The 15,234-nt window shown below is 37.4% G+C and overlaps 1 protein-coding gene across 1 annotated transcript in view; it reads left to right on the top strand.

Moving 5' to 3' along the window:
* LOC135632841 (protein virilizer homolog) overlaps positions 1-14,592 on the top strand; it is a 28,590-nt gene extending 13,998 nt beyond the window's left edge. Inside the window, exons 16-28 of the mRNA XM_065141659.1 lie at positions 1,274-1,341; positions 1,413-1,629; positions 1,762-1,977; positions 2,064-2,216; positions 2,287-2,340; positions 2,418-2,629; positions 2,724-2,790; positions 6,695-7,014; positions 10,685-10,865; positions 10,946-12,427; positions 12,555-13,388; positions 13,490-13,561; positions 14,285-14,592. Of these exons, the coding sequence (XP_064997731.1) occupies positions 1,274-1,341; positions 1,413-1,629; positions 1,762-1,977; positions 2,064-2,216; positions 2,287-2,340; positions 2,418-2,629; positions 2,724-2,790; positions 6,695-7,014; positions 10,685-10,865; positions 10,946-12,427; positions 12,555-13,388; positions 13,490-13,561; positions 14,285-14,305 (3,897 nt within the window). The 3' untranslated portion in view covers positions 14,306-14,592. The remainder of the gene's footprint in view (positions 1-1,273; positions 1,342-1,412; positions 1,630-1,761; positions 1,978-2,063; positions 2,217-2,286; positions 2,341-2,417; positions 2,630-2,723; positions 2,791-6,694; positions 7,015-10,684; positions 10,866-10,945; positions 12,428-12,554; positions 13,389-13,489; positions 13,562-14,284) is intronic.
* The last annotated feature ends 642 nt before the right edge of the window (positions 14,593-15,234 follow it).

Genomic DNA, 15,234 nt, shown 5'->3' with positions numbered 1-15,234 from the left:
ATTGAATAATTGATCCAAGATACTTAATAATGTTGTATCAATATCTTAAATTTTTATTTAGTATTGATGATATTAATAGAATCTATATTGAGTTTTTTTAGCATCATACTATCCTTACCTCCTTACTACTGTTCTTTTTGTGATTTATTGATCTTTTGAATGTCTTGGATATTAACATTTCTTTCTAAAATTGTAACTTGCTAACAAAGATTTAAATATTGATTTGATACCAATTTTGATACTCTACTGACTGGTATGGTTATAGTGTACAAGGTGGTATACTGATCCATATTGTCTGGTATCACCTGAAAACATAATTTCAAACAGTACCAGGCTATATGGTTCAATACTGGTCCTTGGTTGGATCGGCATATATTGGTCAATATGGTGTGTACTTACTAGTGTCTGAATCCATGCTTGCTAATGTCGCCTCAACTAAATCCCTTCTTAGATGTAAGATGATAGAGTGGTGTGTTACTCATAGGTTATACATGAGAATTTCCATTGTGGATTTTGTGCTCTTGCTGGCCATAGGCTGTGTCAAGTCATTCTCATATCACATGCCCCCACTATTAGTTGATTTTACACGTGAACCAATATTATGTCAGGGCTTGGCAAGTTAAGGCATTGGCTATACATGTAACTGTAGGTTGCAGGAGATTGCTAGCAGTCCATTCTTTTCATGCGGGCTTGACCAGGCATGCATCAATTGGCACAGGCATTTTATTAGACACACTTTTATATCATGAATGTCTCATCTGGTCTACTTTGTGCAAATTTATTATGAGGATGCATTAATTACAGATAGCTGGTCTGTCTTGGTGCTTCCAGATCATTTGAATTTCTCAAGTATGAAGTTTGTTGGACAAATCATATTTTATTACTAGTTGATGCCTCTTGGATGTTACTTACATGCTTATGGGAAAACCACATAGACCCTTCTAGCTTTCTTGTCATGGGAGCTTTATACTGTCTTATGACATCATCTCTCTTGAATTTCAATATGAAGTTGGATGATTAAATCCAAAACTTTGATAAGCCTGGAAGTTACTTTAATTATAATTTGTGATTTGTGTTTTATCGTTCATTTCAAGCTTTGGAATACATTAATGAACTCAGCATCAGATTTTTTTTCCCATTGTGAACTCATATTGGTTCAGTTATGCTGCTTGAAACAGGAGATGTTTTCCTAATAATTATTATAATGCTCTTGGATTTGATTTTAATTCTTTTGTTTCATTTATTTCTAAACAAAATATCTATTTGTTTGTAGGATGCTAAGGAGCAGTATCGCAACAAAAAGTTACTGAATGCCCTTTTGCAGTTGCATCGAGAAATAAGGTAAACATTGTGTCTTATTGTTTTTTCCATTGCAACTTGTGGCATTCTAAACCTTAACATTACTTTTACAGCCTGAAACTAGCAGCAAGTGCCGCAGATTTGTCCTTTCCGTATCCTAGCTCGACCCTTGGTTTTGGCGCTGTTTGTCATCTCCTTACGTCAGCACTTGCATGCTGGCCAATCTTTGATTGGACACCTGGTCTGTTTCAATGTGTACTTGAAAGTGTTCGGGCAACGTCTTCACTAGCTTTGGGTCCAAAGGATGCCTGCAGTATCTTTTGCCTTTTGGTCTGCTTCTTTATATGACTCATATTTTTAGATTTTTTTTTCCTTTGTACCTGTTTGACCTAACAATGAATTTATTATTCCCCTTTTGTCATCTAACATTCATTGACTTATATAATCCATCTGCATGTGAAGGGTGATCTATTTCCTGATGAAGGTATCTGGTCGTGGAAAAATGAAATGCCACCATTGAGTGCCCTTAGAACATTAAGTGTTGGAACATTATTAGGTCCTCAAGTAGAAAAAGACGTCAATTGGTACTTGAAGCCGGAACACCTAATGGTGCTGCTTATTCAGTTGACACCGCAACTTGATCGAATTGCACAAATTGCTCTGCATTTTGCCTTTTCTGTATGTTTTTCCTTCTTGTACTACTTTTCCAAGTTTTCTGCCGGCTTGAAATAAGTTTTTATAGTTTAATTGCTGGTTTTCCACAGGCCCTAATGGTTGTACAAGATATGCTTCGGGTTTTCATAATTCGCGTTGCCACTCAAAGAGCAGAATGTGCAGTTGTCCTTTTGCAACCAATGATTTCTTGGATAGATAATCATGTCGATGAAACCTCCCCATCAGAGATGGATATTTTTAAGGTAAAACTTCAATTTTATTTTATTTTAATTGATCAAGACATCCAACAATTTGTCCTTATCTATTGTTCAGGTATATCAGTTGCTTCATTTCATTGCTAGCTTGTTGGAGCATCCCCATGCCAAGGTGACTTCAGTTGCAGTTTCACTTTGTTAGCAGTTATAAGAAAAAAGTATTCTGATCTAGTTGTTTTGAATTTTCAGGCATTATTGCTTAACATGGGAGCTTTAAAAATATTGGGAAAAGTACTTCGGAGATATATCATTGTGTTTAAAACAGATGGAAATCTGATTCTAGAAAGCAGGGTCCCCCCTAGAAATGTTTCCTTGCTTATCTGGAGTCTTCCTGTATTGAAGTCTTTAGCTTTGATTTTTAGTTCACAATCCCCGGTTAAACAAAGTGAATCACCTGAGAGGTCAGGATATGTGGTGCTTTTCTTTTTCTCTTTTTGATGATCCTGTATATTTTGTCTTTCATGAATATAAACTCAATTTGCTTTTAAACTATAGGAAGTTAGATGACATCTGCATTGAAGAAAGTTCCTGTGTTGTCCATCAACTCCTCAAGTTACTGCAGGTAAATTTGGAGTTTTGTGTTCATTTTTTTTATTAGCATTTAGGATTTTTAATGAAAGTATAAGCATAAAAGAAATGTTTCTTTAGAGATTTTACAACATTGAGATTTTTACAACATTTAGATAATGCAAGAGTTCTGTTTCATCATTCTATGTGTAATCTAATCAATGCTATGATGGCCTTGTCAATTTCCTTTGTCCTTCAAGAATTTGTAGATTTGCCACTTTTGGGCCTATTCATGTGTGTAACCCCTGTTTAAATAAAGAATTTGTTTGGAATGATCTTCAGTAATATTGTTCATTGCTCAATCGCATCTTCATCGTACCATTGTATAAATAAAGTTCTACTTTCAGGGAACTTTTCATTAAAGTGAAGCTTCAGTTTGTATTCTTTCTGTTCTTTCTCTACTTTTTCATCCTTATATAACTTTTTTCTTTCTCACTTTGGCTACAAAGAGTCATAGAAAATAAAAATGTTGCCTACTTGAATGCAGTTTTGAGTTATGCATCTTTTGAGGATTGATTAGAAGTTTTAAGGCCAGATTTTAGTGTGATATTGGAGCTTGTTCAAATAATTGGGAGTTTTCTTTCACTAACACTAAACTATCTTGTGTACCATATCCTTATAAATTTGCATTTCTTTCCCAAATTAAATCACGTAAAATCAAACTTTGTGCTAGATTGAAAATCTTGAGGATTGTTGTCATAAGCAAATTGAGGTTCTATGGAGATATGCTTTTGAAATTGAACATAACTCTTAATCTTCTCTAGAACAATCTCATACTCTTATTCTCTTACTTTTATTTGTGGTTTTAAGACCTACTCTATTGATCCAATTTACTCTATGTTTCTTTTTTGTATTATTAGCTATCTTGCATCTTCACCCATGAAGGAGCAGTATGTAGCAAGGATTTTAATTTTGAATGATTCCACCCGTACCGGGCGGTACGTACCGGTCTGCCAGCATACTGGTACGCGGATTGCCTATTACCGGGCGGTACCGTCGATTGGGACTATTTCCGCCCTCGAAATCGATCGGTAACGATCGATTTTGACTATCACCGTTGGCTACCGAGCGGTATTAGTTGAGGGAGAAGGAAGAAGAGGGAGAAAAAGAGGGAGAAGAAAAGGGAGAACCTGGAGATCCGGTACCACTCTCCCTCCATAATTCCGATCGATCGCCGCACTCTCTCGCCGGATGCCGTAAATGAGATGTCGCCTCCTTCTCATTTGAGGCGACGAGGCCTCGGCGTCGTTGGCGACTTCTCCTTATCCACGCGGGGCACAGGGAGAAGAAATGAGACGATGTCGCTCTTTTTTTATTTTTTAACATATATATATATATATAATATTATATATATTATGTATATACACACCAAGCGGTATGCTAGAGTGTACCGCTCAGTACGTTCGTATCGTACCATATCGAATTGAGCTCGATACGCCGGTATGGTACGAAATTGCGAACCTTGGTATGTAGTACATAGCATGGGGTTGCTAATATAGTTGTACCAGAAGGTATATGAATTGAATCAATCAGGAAAGCAAACTAGATAAGACGGAAAAAAAGAGTATGACAAGAAGGTTAATGTATACCTCTTCTTCTTTCTTCGATCTTCTTCTGCTGTTTGAGTTCATTCTCGCACTTTGTTACTGATGCTCTTGTCCTAGTGTTTCCAAGTGAGTCAAGGGATTGCTTTTCATGAAGCTCACATCCTTGGGCTTCAAAGGAATTTGAAGATTTGCTATACAAATGTATTTCTAAAAAGGTTTAGACTGGTTTAAGGGGTCTCTGCTCTGCAATCTATTAGTTATCAGCCCAAAACACCCCAAAATTAATAGAATCTCAACTGGTATAGTTGATATTTAATTGTGTTATTTATTTACTTGAGTCTTTCATGGTATACAATGAGATTTAAGTCCATGCTAACAAGTACATTGAACATTTCTTCTTTTCCATATTATATCTTTCAAATTAACTGCATGCTTATCCTGCATTGTACTATTGATCCTTTGTTCTTCCATCTTTCTGGTGGCCTAGGATCTTCATGTCTTTTTTATTATTTCAATTTTTGGATATTTATTGTATATTCAACATTCTGCTACTGAGATAGAAGAAGGCTGTCCTAGTTGCTCGAGTTATTGTTATCTTTCTCTGAGGTAAAATGCAATGAGTGTAATGAGACTGAGGTCATGCAGCCTGATCTTTCTCACCTTCTATGTAGCTAATACATGTCCCTTTTTTCATTTACTCGAGAAATAGAGAGGGACTGATGTAATGAGCTTGTCTTATAATACCTTGAAGTAAGTACGAAAATACTCTGTCTTGTACCTTTTGAATTTGTGCTGAGGCCACCATTATGATACACAGCTTGCAGTTCCTATTTTTAGTAGAAAACATCATGCCACCTTATATGGTCAATGCATACAATGTTCAAATTCATGCCTCTTCAATGAAAGAGATTTCGAGATACTAATGCTGTTAATATAATTTCTAAAATGACACTAAGGTTAAATTGGGAGTTCATATCAAATATTAAAAGACCATTAAGTAATATTTAATGAAGAATGTAGTAATTTATAGCAAGGATTTTAATTTCGAATAATATCGCCCGTATCGGGCGGTACGTGCTGGTCCGCCAGCAGACCGGTACGTAGACCACCCGCTACCGGGCGGTACTGTCGATTGGGGCTATTTATGCTCCGTTACCACCCTAAATCAGTCGTCACCACCCGCTACTGGGTGGTATTAATCGAGGGAGAAGAAAGAAGAGAGAGAAGAAGAGAACCTGGAGATTCGACATCGCTCTCCCTCCTTGTCTGAGGCCATGAGGTCTCGGTGTTGTCGGCGATTTCTCCTCATCCGCGCGGGGAGAAGAATCTTTGGCGACGTTGCGTGGAGAAGAAACCGAGCGTCGTCGAGGCGGCGTTTCTTCTCCCCATGCAGGCAGAAGAAATGAGGTGACAAGGCGATAAGCGTGGGGAGAAGGAAACAGTTTCTTCTCCCCACCTTCTCCCCATGCAGTAAAAAGAGGTGACGTCACCTCATTTTTCTGCTCGCGTGGCCCCCACATGCCAAAAAGGGTGACGAGGCAGTTGCCCTTTTTTCTACTTATGTGTGTGTGTGTGTGTGTGTACCGCTCGGTATACAGTGCTGTACTGTACCGAGCGAATCTCGAAACTCTGGTATGGTACGAAATTTCAATCCTTGATTTATAGGACATCACATGCATAAGTGATAATTTTTATGCATCCACTTGAAGTGATTCTTATAAAAATGGGATAACATAATACGTTAATATGAAGCTGAGGAACCTTGATAAGTTTGAACAAATGTCTCTTAGAAAATTAAGATGCTAATGTAATATCAATTGACAAGGACTGCTGTGGTCATGATAATGTTAAATTGACATTGCACTGAATTTGCCGATAGCTTGTTTTTTGCAGTGAGTTTATCTCTGAATAAAGTATGTCTAAGTAAAATGCTTGACCAAAGAAAGTCATTGAAAGTTATTTTTGGTAATTCATCTGATCTAATTTTTCTTCTTTTCCCAAGTTATTTTGCTAGTAATGTTATTTTTTAGGACAAATAGTCAAATTTATGAACAGATTCTGACTCAATTAGATACTTGATTATTATGGCATTGATCTACTATGAATTTTTATTTTCTGTCATTCAAGTGCTAATTTCTTGTTTTATATGCCTTTGAAATTCCTTTTGATATGATCAGTTGGTGTTCCAAGCACAACACTGGTAGTTCAAAGTTGGAGCATCTTGTTGGTTGAATAGGGAATCCCTTTTTACAGATTTTGCAGTTCCAGTTATATGCTTGTTTTGTTGATGTCCATGAAACCATTTCAATTTTTTTATCTTTGAACTGTGATCAGTTGTCCTTTTGATTGCAGGTTTTACCAGTTGGAAGGGAGTTGCTATCTTGTCTTGTCACTTTTATGGCAATAGTTACGTGCAATCACGGTAGAAGTGCTCTTGCATTCTTATTTTCACAGATTTCATCTGCTGTTCCTGATGAACAAGAACGAGATGAAAGGACTGGTGATGGTAATAGTTTTGATGAGGTTGATTGGAGATCTTCTCCTCCTTTTCTATGTTGCTTGAAAAACCTTCTGTGGTCATTGGATGCCAACAATTGTACTGTGGCGGATGTGGTTGAAATACTTTATACATTGTCTTTGTGTGCGATGTGCCTCTCCGTTCAGGATGACAAGTAAGTTTCTTTTGTGCTTGTTTCTCTTTTATTTACTATTTTCATTCAGGCTATCAATATCCAAGCAAACAAATTTATTAGTTTCCACATAGTGTCGCAAAATGCAAATAATCATGGCCATGAAGTAATCAGTGTTGTTTTTAGTTTGCTCATGGAGCTTTTTTTTTTTTTTCTGTGCAGTCCATATCTGTCTGTTGATTCAAGGCTCCGTAATTTATTTATGAAGTTTGATTGCATATTTGTGTAGCTCTCTTTAAATCAGTCTAGATTGAATCCTGTAGTATATAATCTAATTTGTCCTTATTTTTGGTACTCTTACCTGTTTTTTTTATTTTACCATTTAAACTTTAAAGTGTAACTATTGTTCCTGAATGTGCAGTATGTGTAGTTTAAACTAATATAGTTCCTAGGAACTCATAAGAAGATTGAAAGCTGCATCTGTCCTCAACTCCTCAAGTGTGGTCTTTGTCATTTATAATTATACATGTAGGAAAGGTCTAGGATGTGAGTTGATGCAGCATGTAAAGTAATTGCAGATATTTTAAGACAGTTAAAACCGTATGAACAGAAGTATCCTATACATGGCTTGGAGTTAGCTGAAGCAAAATTTGCTTTAAAATTTGGGTGGAATTTTTTATAAAAAACAATTTATATGTACAAATCACAAAGGTATATTTTTACACAAACGAGATAAACTTGTGGCGAATAAAAAAAGATGGTTGGAACTTGGAACCATGTTTAAAACCTTGGTCCACTACTGATATTGGTCTTCAGTTAGATTGTTACCTATTGTTGTCAACCCGCACCAAGTTGCTACTATCTGGACCTGTTGGTTCCAGTTCCAGACTCCCCCAAACCCTTAAAAACCATGAATTTTAAAATTTTCTGGTTTTAATTTTTGCCTTCCCCAAAGGCCTAAACCTTCTCAAACCTTAACCTTTTTAGTAATTAGTACATCTGCTTTAGTAGTGATTCACTATATGTTTTAAGTCCTATGAACCACAATCACAAATATACAAGTCACTGACTTGTATCATAGTTTAGTATTAGTCACCTTTAGTACCACTGGCATGAATGTCATGCTACCTGGGGAGGTAGTTTTAGATCTGCAATAGGATATGGTTGAATGTTAATATTATAATTTTGTACAAATTACGAATGATATTGCTCACATGACATTTGATATTAATAGAACTGTATACCATTGCTGAATAAGATTAGCAGTTGTCATGGTATCTTGATCTATAAGTTTGATTTTGATAGTGGCAAGTGGTCTTGCTACCTTTGCTGATGTGGATCCAGTTTTATGTAGTGTATCATGATGGATATTGAGTAGTAGAATTGCCATCATCATCATGCTGCTCTGAGCTGTATCATGCTTCACTTTTGGCAAACCGGAACCAATTGTTGGCATCATGTTATGGCTTAAGAAAAAATCTGTTCTGGTAAATAGGCTACCATCAGGATAAAATTCTGACTTGATTTCAGCTATGCACTCTGTCATCTCTTTGAACCCAAGAACTGTCTTTGCATTGCCCAGCTGCACACATTTTCCATCCACTGTCATCAATATTGTCTGCACTGCTGTCATCATTCTGGACCTCATGGAGTTTGAATCAGAGGGAGAAGTCACGTTTTTCTGTTATAATTCTTGCTCATCAATTACCATTAATCAGAGAGAGTAATTGATCTATCTTCATAACATGCTTTCCTGCCATCCAAAATTGCCTTAAGAACTTGATTTCTTGAGATACCCTAATGCATTTGGCCACCACAACCAATGTAGTCAGAATGGATGTACCATCAGTGGTGTCAATTCTCCAAACAATTCGTGTGCTGCCATGTTGGATTGTTCATATAGAGATTAGTAATCGGATGCAGGTATAAAACTAAAATCTTCACATATGATTAGTGGAATTATGACCTAGTTTTGTGCATATATAGACTATATAGAGATTGAATTAAAAATTTACATTTTACAAGCAACTATAGGTGTTTAATGTTTGTGTCAATCCCATTACACCTACAACTACAATGCTTTAGGAAACCATGCTTATAGGGGTGGCATATCTATAAATTAAAGAGTGGATTGCAAGTGCTATATTATAGATGAAGTGGTATAGATTGCCAAGTCTTGTAATTAAGTTGGATAGGTAAGAGAATGAGAACATGTAGTTTAGAATGTTTAGATTGTCTTGATACTGAAAGGAGGGTGATGGAGGGCCAAAAGAGTTGGAACCCACTACCATTGTTGATATTGCCTGCCTCTTTTTCAAATGGATGGCTAATATTTTGGAGGACTTTATGAGGGACCAGTCACTGCTTTTCATGATCTTAGTTGTTGATCTCATTTTCCTTGATATTTGGTCAGATTTTGGAGCTCATATTTTTCCCAGAAATGATTTTGCACTGTCAATTATTTTTCCCACGGTGAGTTGCCTGCCATTTCTGAGACTACAGAAGAATAAATTCATATAGCTTCCTTCTATTTGTGCAACTGGCCATGTTATAAGACATGTCTGACTTGTTAAACATCTTTGAGATGAGATGGCCTCTTTTCTAAATTATCTGCTGACCTCATTTTCCACCTAATCTTCAGCTTCAGCTCTTAAAGGTGCATAATATGTTGCTATTAAGATCTGAAAGTTATTAAAACACTTTGAAACTTATGCAACGAACACCTCATATACATCAAAACATTCAATCAATGTTGCATTACCACTAGACTCATGACATGCCTGTCATTTATCTTCTGTCTTTCACATATTGCCAAACTCATGGATTGAAAGCACTGCCGTTGTGCTTCATCTCCGGTCCAAAACCCTATCTTTAACTGTGATACTACTGCTTTGAATCCCATTGTCATATGAAATTTTCCATCATATCTTTGGTCATCTACCTAGTTCTTAATAGATTTATGGTTTAGCATTTTCTCAAAGTTTTGGTTAATGTAATGTTGATAGTCATAGCCTATAAGTTCAATTGCTTTTAGTTCGTCTTTAATTATCTTGTGTTTTCATGTTGCTTGTGTTGTGAAATCTTTGGCATCAATTGCTTGAAAGGAACCTCTTGTTGTTCCACAAAGATTGTGATAGGAATTAGGCCACTTTTGTCCTTTTTGAGTGCATATAAGGCATAAGCTATTTTTTCACTGTTATTCTTGGTTCCAATCTTCCTCTATCTTTTTCTATGCTTTTATAACAGAAAAAATGTTGAACTCCCCATCTCCTAGTTTGCAAATCTAGGTCCTTGCGAAACTTTTGACTTGTTTTTACATTTGTAAGCAGATTTATTCTACTTTTTGTCTGAAGTCCTACACCTGCCCAGTGACCTTTATTTGGGTTTTGAATGATTATAATTGTTAAAATAGTGCTAGTTCTATTCTGTTTCAGTGGTTCTGTGGTTGTCTTTGCCTGTTTTATTTATATTCAGTTGCATAACTTTTCAGGTATTTACTGATCTTGATTACAGTATTATGGGGTTGGTGGTTTGGAAGGAAAATTTTTTCTTGTTATAGTTCTTGATCTTTTGGTACTCAACTTTTTCTTTCCTTGCTAGTTTTTTGCTTATTGATTGTTTGTTTTTCTACATCGTAGTGTTTTAAATTTCTAACTAACATATTTATGCAACATTAGATGACTTTTTAAATCGTGTAATTATGCTTCCTTAGGTTGGATGGAGTCTCGATACTGAAATGGCTCTTTGGACTTTCAAATGATGTTAATCATTCTGAAGTTTCTTCAGAGGAGCAGTTAAGGAAAGTGTACAATATAACTGAAAAATTGGAGCAGAGAATCACTAATGATGATGAGAATGTAACTGTAAAAGTAGGGAAGCCAACCTTGTATCAGGTGTGATGAATATAGCTTTGTTTAGCTGGTTCTCTCTCTTTTACTTTGAGATTTGAAACAATGTTCTTCTCTCTCTCCAGGTTAGGGAATCAGTAAAATCGATGTTAGGTTTCCTACAGGATTCTTCCAGTTCATCAACAAAACTGGAAGGCACCACACTAAGTGAAGCCTCAGCTGCCTCCTCTGATATTGTTCAACCTTTGGATAGCACTTCTCAGAATATGCCATCTTTGACTGTAACATTTGTGGATGATGAAGCTGCATTTATGTTGTCGAACTTTTGGAAGTTTGAACAAGATGCTGAGAAAATTGGCTATGACTTTTCAGTTGGAGAATTTGCAGAGAAGCTTACATGGGAATGTCCTGATTCTTCTCTCGATAGACAATTGATGCCAACATCCTCTTCTAAAAGGAAACTGGCATTAGCAGATGGATCTAACAAACGTGCACGCGATAGTCTTGGGCCTGAATCTGTAGGATCTGGTGCATTCTCTCGAGGATTGAATATGCCCAGTGGTCCTTCTGGGCCTACTCGACGGGACACCTTTCGTCAGCGGAAGCCCAACACCAGCAGGCCACCTTCCATGCATGTGGATGATTATGTTGCTAGGGAGAGAAACATTGATGGTGCAAGTAATGGACCAAGTATTGTTGGCTCTTCCCAGCGTGGTATGCCCACTAGCGGTAGACCTCCATCAATTCATGTAGATGAATTTATGGCAAGACAAAAAGAGCGCCAAAACCCCACATTGGCAGCAGTTGGTGATGGATCACAGTTTAAAAATCTAACGCATGCGAGTCCTAATTATTCTGTTAAGCTGGATAAACCACGGCATGTGAAGGCGGATCTTGATGATGATCTTCAAGAGATAAATATTGTCTTTGATGAGGAGTCAGAATCTGATGATAGACTACCGTTCCCTCAACCAGATGAGAATTTGTGCCCTCCTGTTGTCATCGGAGAAAGTTCACCAAGTTTTGTTGTTGGGGAGACTGAAGGTGATGCAGATGATCCTTCTAGGTTTTCTCCATTGAGCACACCTCCAGCAACCAGAGAGGGAAGCATACATATGAATATTCCTGTTAGACAGTTAGCTTCACGGCATGAAGTTCCAGTATTTCAAGATGCAAATGCTTCCTCAGAGAACATTGGAGGCACAGGAGCAGAAAATTCTTCCTGTGAACAATCTGAAGAATCAAAATATGTCTCCCCTAATGCTGGATCAAGGGTTTCTACTATCCATCCCTCAACGAAGCATACAGCATTTCCATCACACACACATAATGCATCTCCTGCTCCATCCTCTGTGCAACCATTGGCTCCATCATCACTTTATCAGAGCAACAGCCCACAGAGAGGTGTTGATGGTTCAGTATCGTCTGGTTCACATGAAAGATTAAATGTTCCAATCAACCAGCCACCTTTGCCCCCAATGCCCCCTCCAGCTTCTGTGTCAGCCCAGACTGCTGAGCCAGCACAAAGCCACTCATTACCATTTTTGAACAGTGCCAGGGATTTACAACCTCCAGTTCCTTCAGGATATCCTCCTCGATCTTTTGATGTAAGTACTGGTAATGTTTGTCACGGGATCACATCTGATGACCTTTTTTTTGCCACAGCACCTTATTTTAGCTGCATCTTCTGCAATTTCAAATGGAAATGAATGTCATTGCTATTCTTTTTTGCAGCTTCAATCAGATAATCCACCATCAACTAGCAATAGTTCACTCCCAAATGCTCAACCTGGTCTTGATACCAAGTTATCTTGGAATGTGGCATCTGGCAATAGGCTGCATACTGACATCTTCGCTCCTGGCACCTCAGCACGGCCGGTGCCACCACTCCCACCTCTGCCACCACCATTGTCTGCCTCAGTTAATCAGTCACCCACTCTATTTTCTGGGTCCCAGGCTCCATTGAGTAATCAGATTAGTAATGTTGGGGCCCAGCCCTCTATTGCTTCCACTCCTTTGAGTAGCACAAATTATGGAATTTTGTCAGCCTCTGGAACTAGCCTTACTTATTCATTACCTCCATTTGCACCACCTTTATTTATTAGCCGACCTAACACTGTACCTGGGACATTTTTCACCTCACCGACATTGCAAAATATTCAGACCCCATCAAGTTTTTCGCAACCTTTTTCAAGTTCTCAATCCTCTTTGCAGTCTATGCTACCCCGTCCACCACCACTACCTCAAGCACAGCTTCCACGTCCTTCTCAGCAGCCTGGACCACCTAATCAACTTTCACAAACACTATCCGATCAAGCAATGTCATTCCAGCAAAACTCTTTTCAAGTTCAGGTCAATCAATTGCAGGTGCCCCAGCAGCTTCAGGTTCCCCAATTACAATTTTATTATCAACCACAACAGCAGGAACCTGCTTTGCAACCCTTACAGCCAATGCCTGAGCAAATTCAACAATCCACTCAGAATATCCAAGCTGATAATTCACTTCTGCAGCAAAAAGATTCAGGGATAACTTTACAGCAATATTTTGCCTCTCCTGAAGCCATTCAGGTCTGTATACGTCTGTCATATATAAAGAAGTAATTCTTATTCTAGTTTTCTGCATATTGGGTCATGCTTTAGACACTCTTTTTCTTGTTTTGATTTAACAGTCTTTATTGAGCGACCGGGATAAACTTTGCCAGCTTTTAGAGCAGCATCCAAAGTTAATGCAGATGCTTCAGGTTTGTACATTTCAACTTAACACACTGCTTTTGATTACTAATCAGGTACAGGATCTGCTCTTATATTCAAAACTTGGTTGTTCACTTGGGTATTTAACTGCAAGAGTAGAAGCGGTAATAAGCATAGCATCCCTCATATTTGTCTTTTACCGTGTGCTGGCTGTAAAATGAGTTTGTGGTAGCAGGACTCCTAGAATCTATCAGGAACATTGAATGCGTATCTAATGCAAGATGCAATCACAACCAAGTTAGGATGGTGCTGAGAGCAGTGTAAAATAGGTTTTCAATATCAACAGTAGTGAGGAGTCATGATGTTCAGTGATCTAGATTTTAACAATCATCTTACATTGAGAGACGTGGGAAGATAGAGATCGAGCTAACGAGTCCATTCCTGCTTCAACTAAAGATTGGCTTCCCTACTTGAAGGAGACAAATCCTCCCTATGATTCTCATAGAAATTATCTTTTATAGCTTTACATTGCATTGTTTAAGATGCCTTGATTACTTGTTGGAAGTTATAATATAAGGGGTATTTGTATTAGATCTGCCTTGTTTATATTCAATATGCTTATTTGGATCTATCTAATTGTATACATTCCTAATTTTGTAATGACTTCCTCTGAAGAAACTTTGTTAAATGCATATATGTTTTTGACTCTCTGTGGCTTCATTTATTGGTGTCATCTCAGCTCTCAGTTTGTCCTACATTTTATTGTGGTTCAGGAACGACTAGGCCAACAATAAACACTGCATGGACAAAGAAATGGAACAAACCGTTGTTGCTGGTGAAGAAAACTTGGCAAGTCCACAAAATGGTTGTTGGTTTAGCTCAATACATTCATCAATTTGATTCAATAGAGAGAAAGGGAGAAAAAAAGAGAGAATTTACTGTCTGCAAGGGAACATTGATGTATTTGGAGAAAAAGTTACTCATGTCCATGTATTTAATATGTACTCTAAAATATGTATACTATCCGCATGGTTGTATCATTTTGTAGGTTGTTTGTTATTGGGAATTCCATATTGGTCCATCTATTGTATCATTTGCGGCTTCATTGTTACTCCTAGGTGTATTCCTCATCTGTTGCTCTCAAGGGCCATCTGACTCCTACTAGGAAGCATGCTTGTTGAAGTGCTCGTGGGAATCCAACACGGCATCGTCAACTTTAGGTATGGAATCATGAACTATGTATGTTACTGATTGAATCATAATGGGGAATATTTGAGTAACTTATGCTGATTTATTTATATCATCGACCTACATGATACGATGACTCTTGTCTGTGGTAGCATTTACTCCTGTTTGATATCTTCTCTTATTCTTACTTGCCCTAATCAACTTGGAGCATGTAAGTTTAAAGTCTGTTTAGAAAGCTAACATTGTTCTGACTTGTTGTAATGTCTGCATTAGTTAGCTTTATAGAAATGATTTTAAGCACATAGTTATCTCTCTGTGCAATGATTCTAGTGGATATCTTATCATTATGAGAATTTGTTTCTTGCTACCTTTCATCGAGTTTATAAAAACAGTGTGTGGATTGCAGATGGTTCAATCCAGCATAGGAAGTTTAGAACATAGATGTTTTTACGTTGTTTAGGGATGACGTTTCTAATAAGATCTGTCTTATCTTATAAAATAATAATTAATATTTCAGCAACAAACCTGTTCTTTA

The sequence above is a fragment of the Musa acuminata genome, chromosome BXJ3-3 (assembly GCF_036884655.1).
Source record: "Musa acuminata AAA Group cultivar baxijiao chromosome BXJ3-3, Cavendish_Baxijiao_AAA, whole genome shotgun sequence".
In the NCBI taxonomy this organism is placed as follows: Eukaryota; Viridiplantae; Streptophyta; class Magnoliopsida; order Zingiberales; family Musaceae; genus Musa; species Musa acuminata.
Note: the sequence above shows the minus strand (reverse complement) of the source record. Positions and strands in the feature narration are given on the sequence as shown.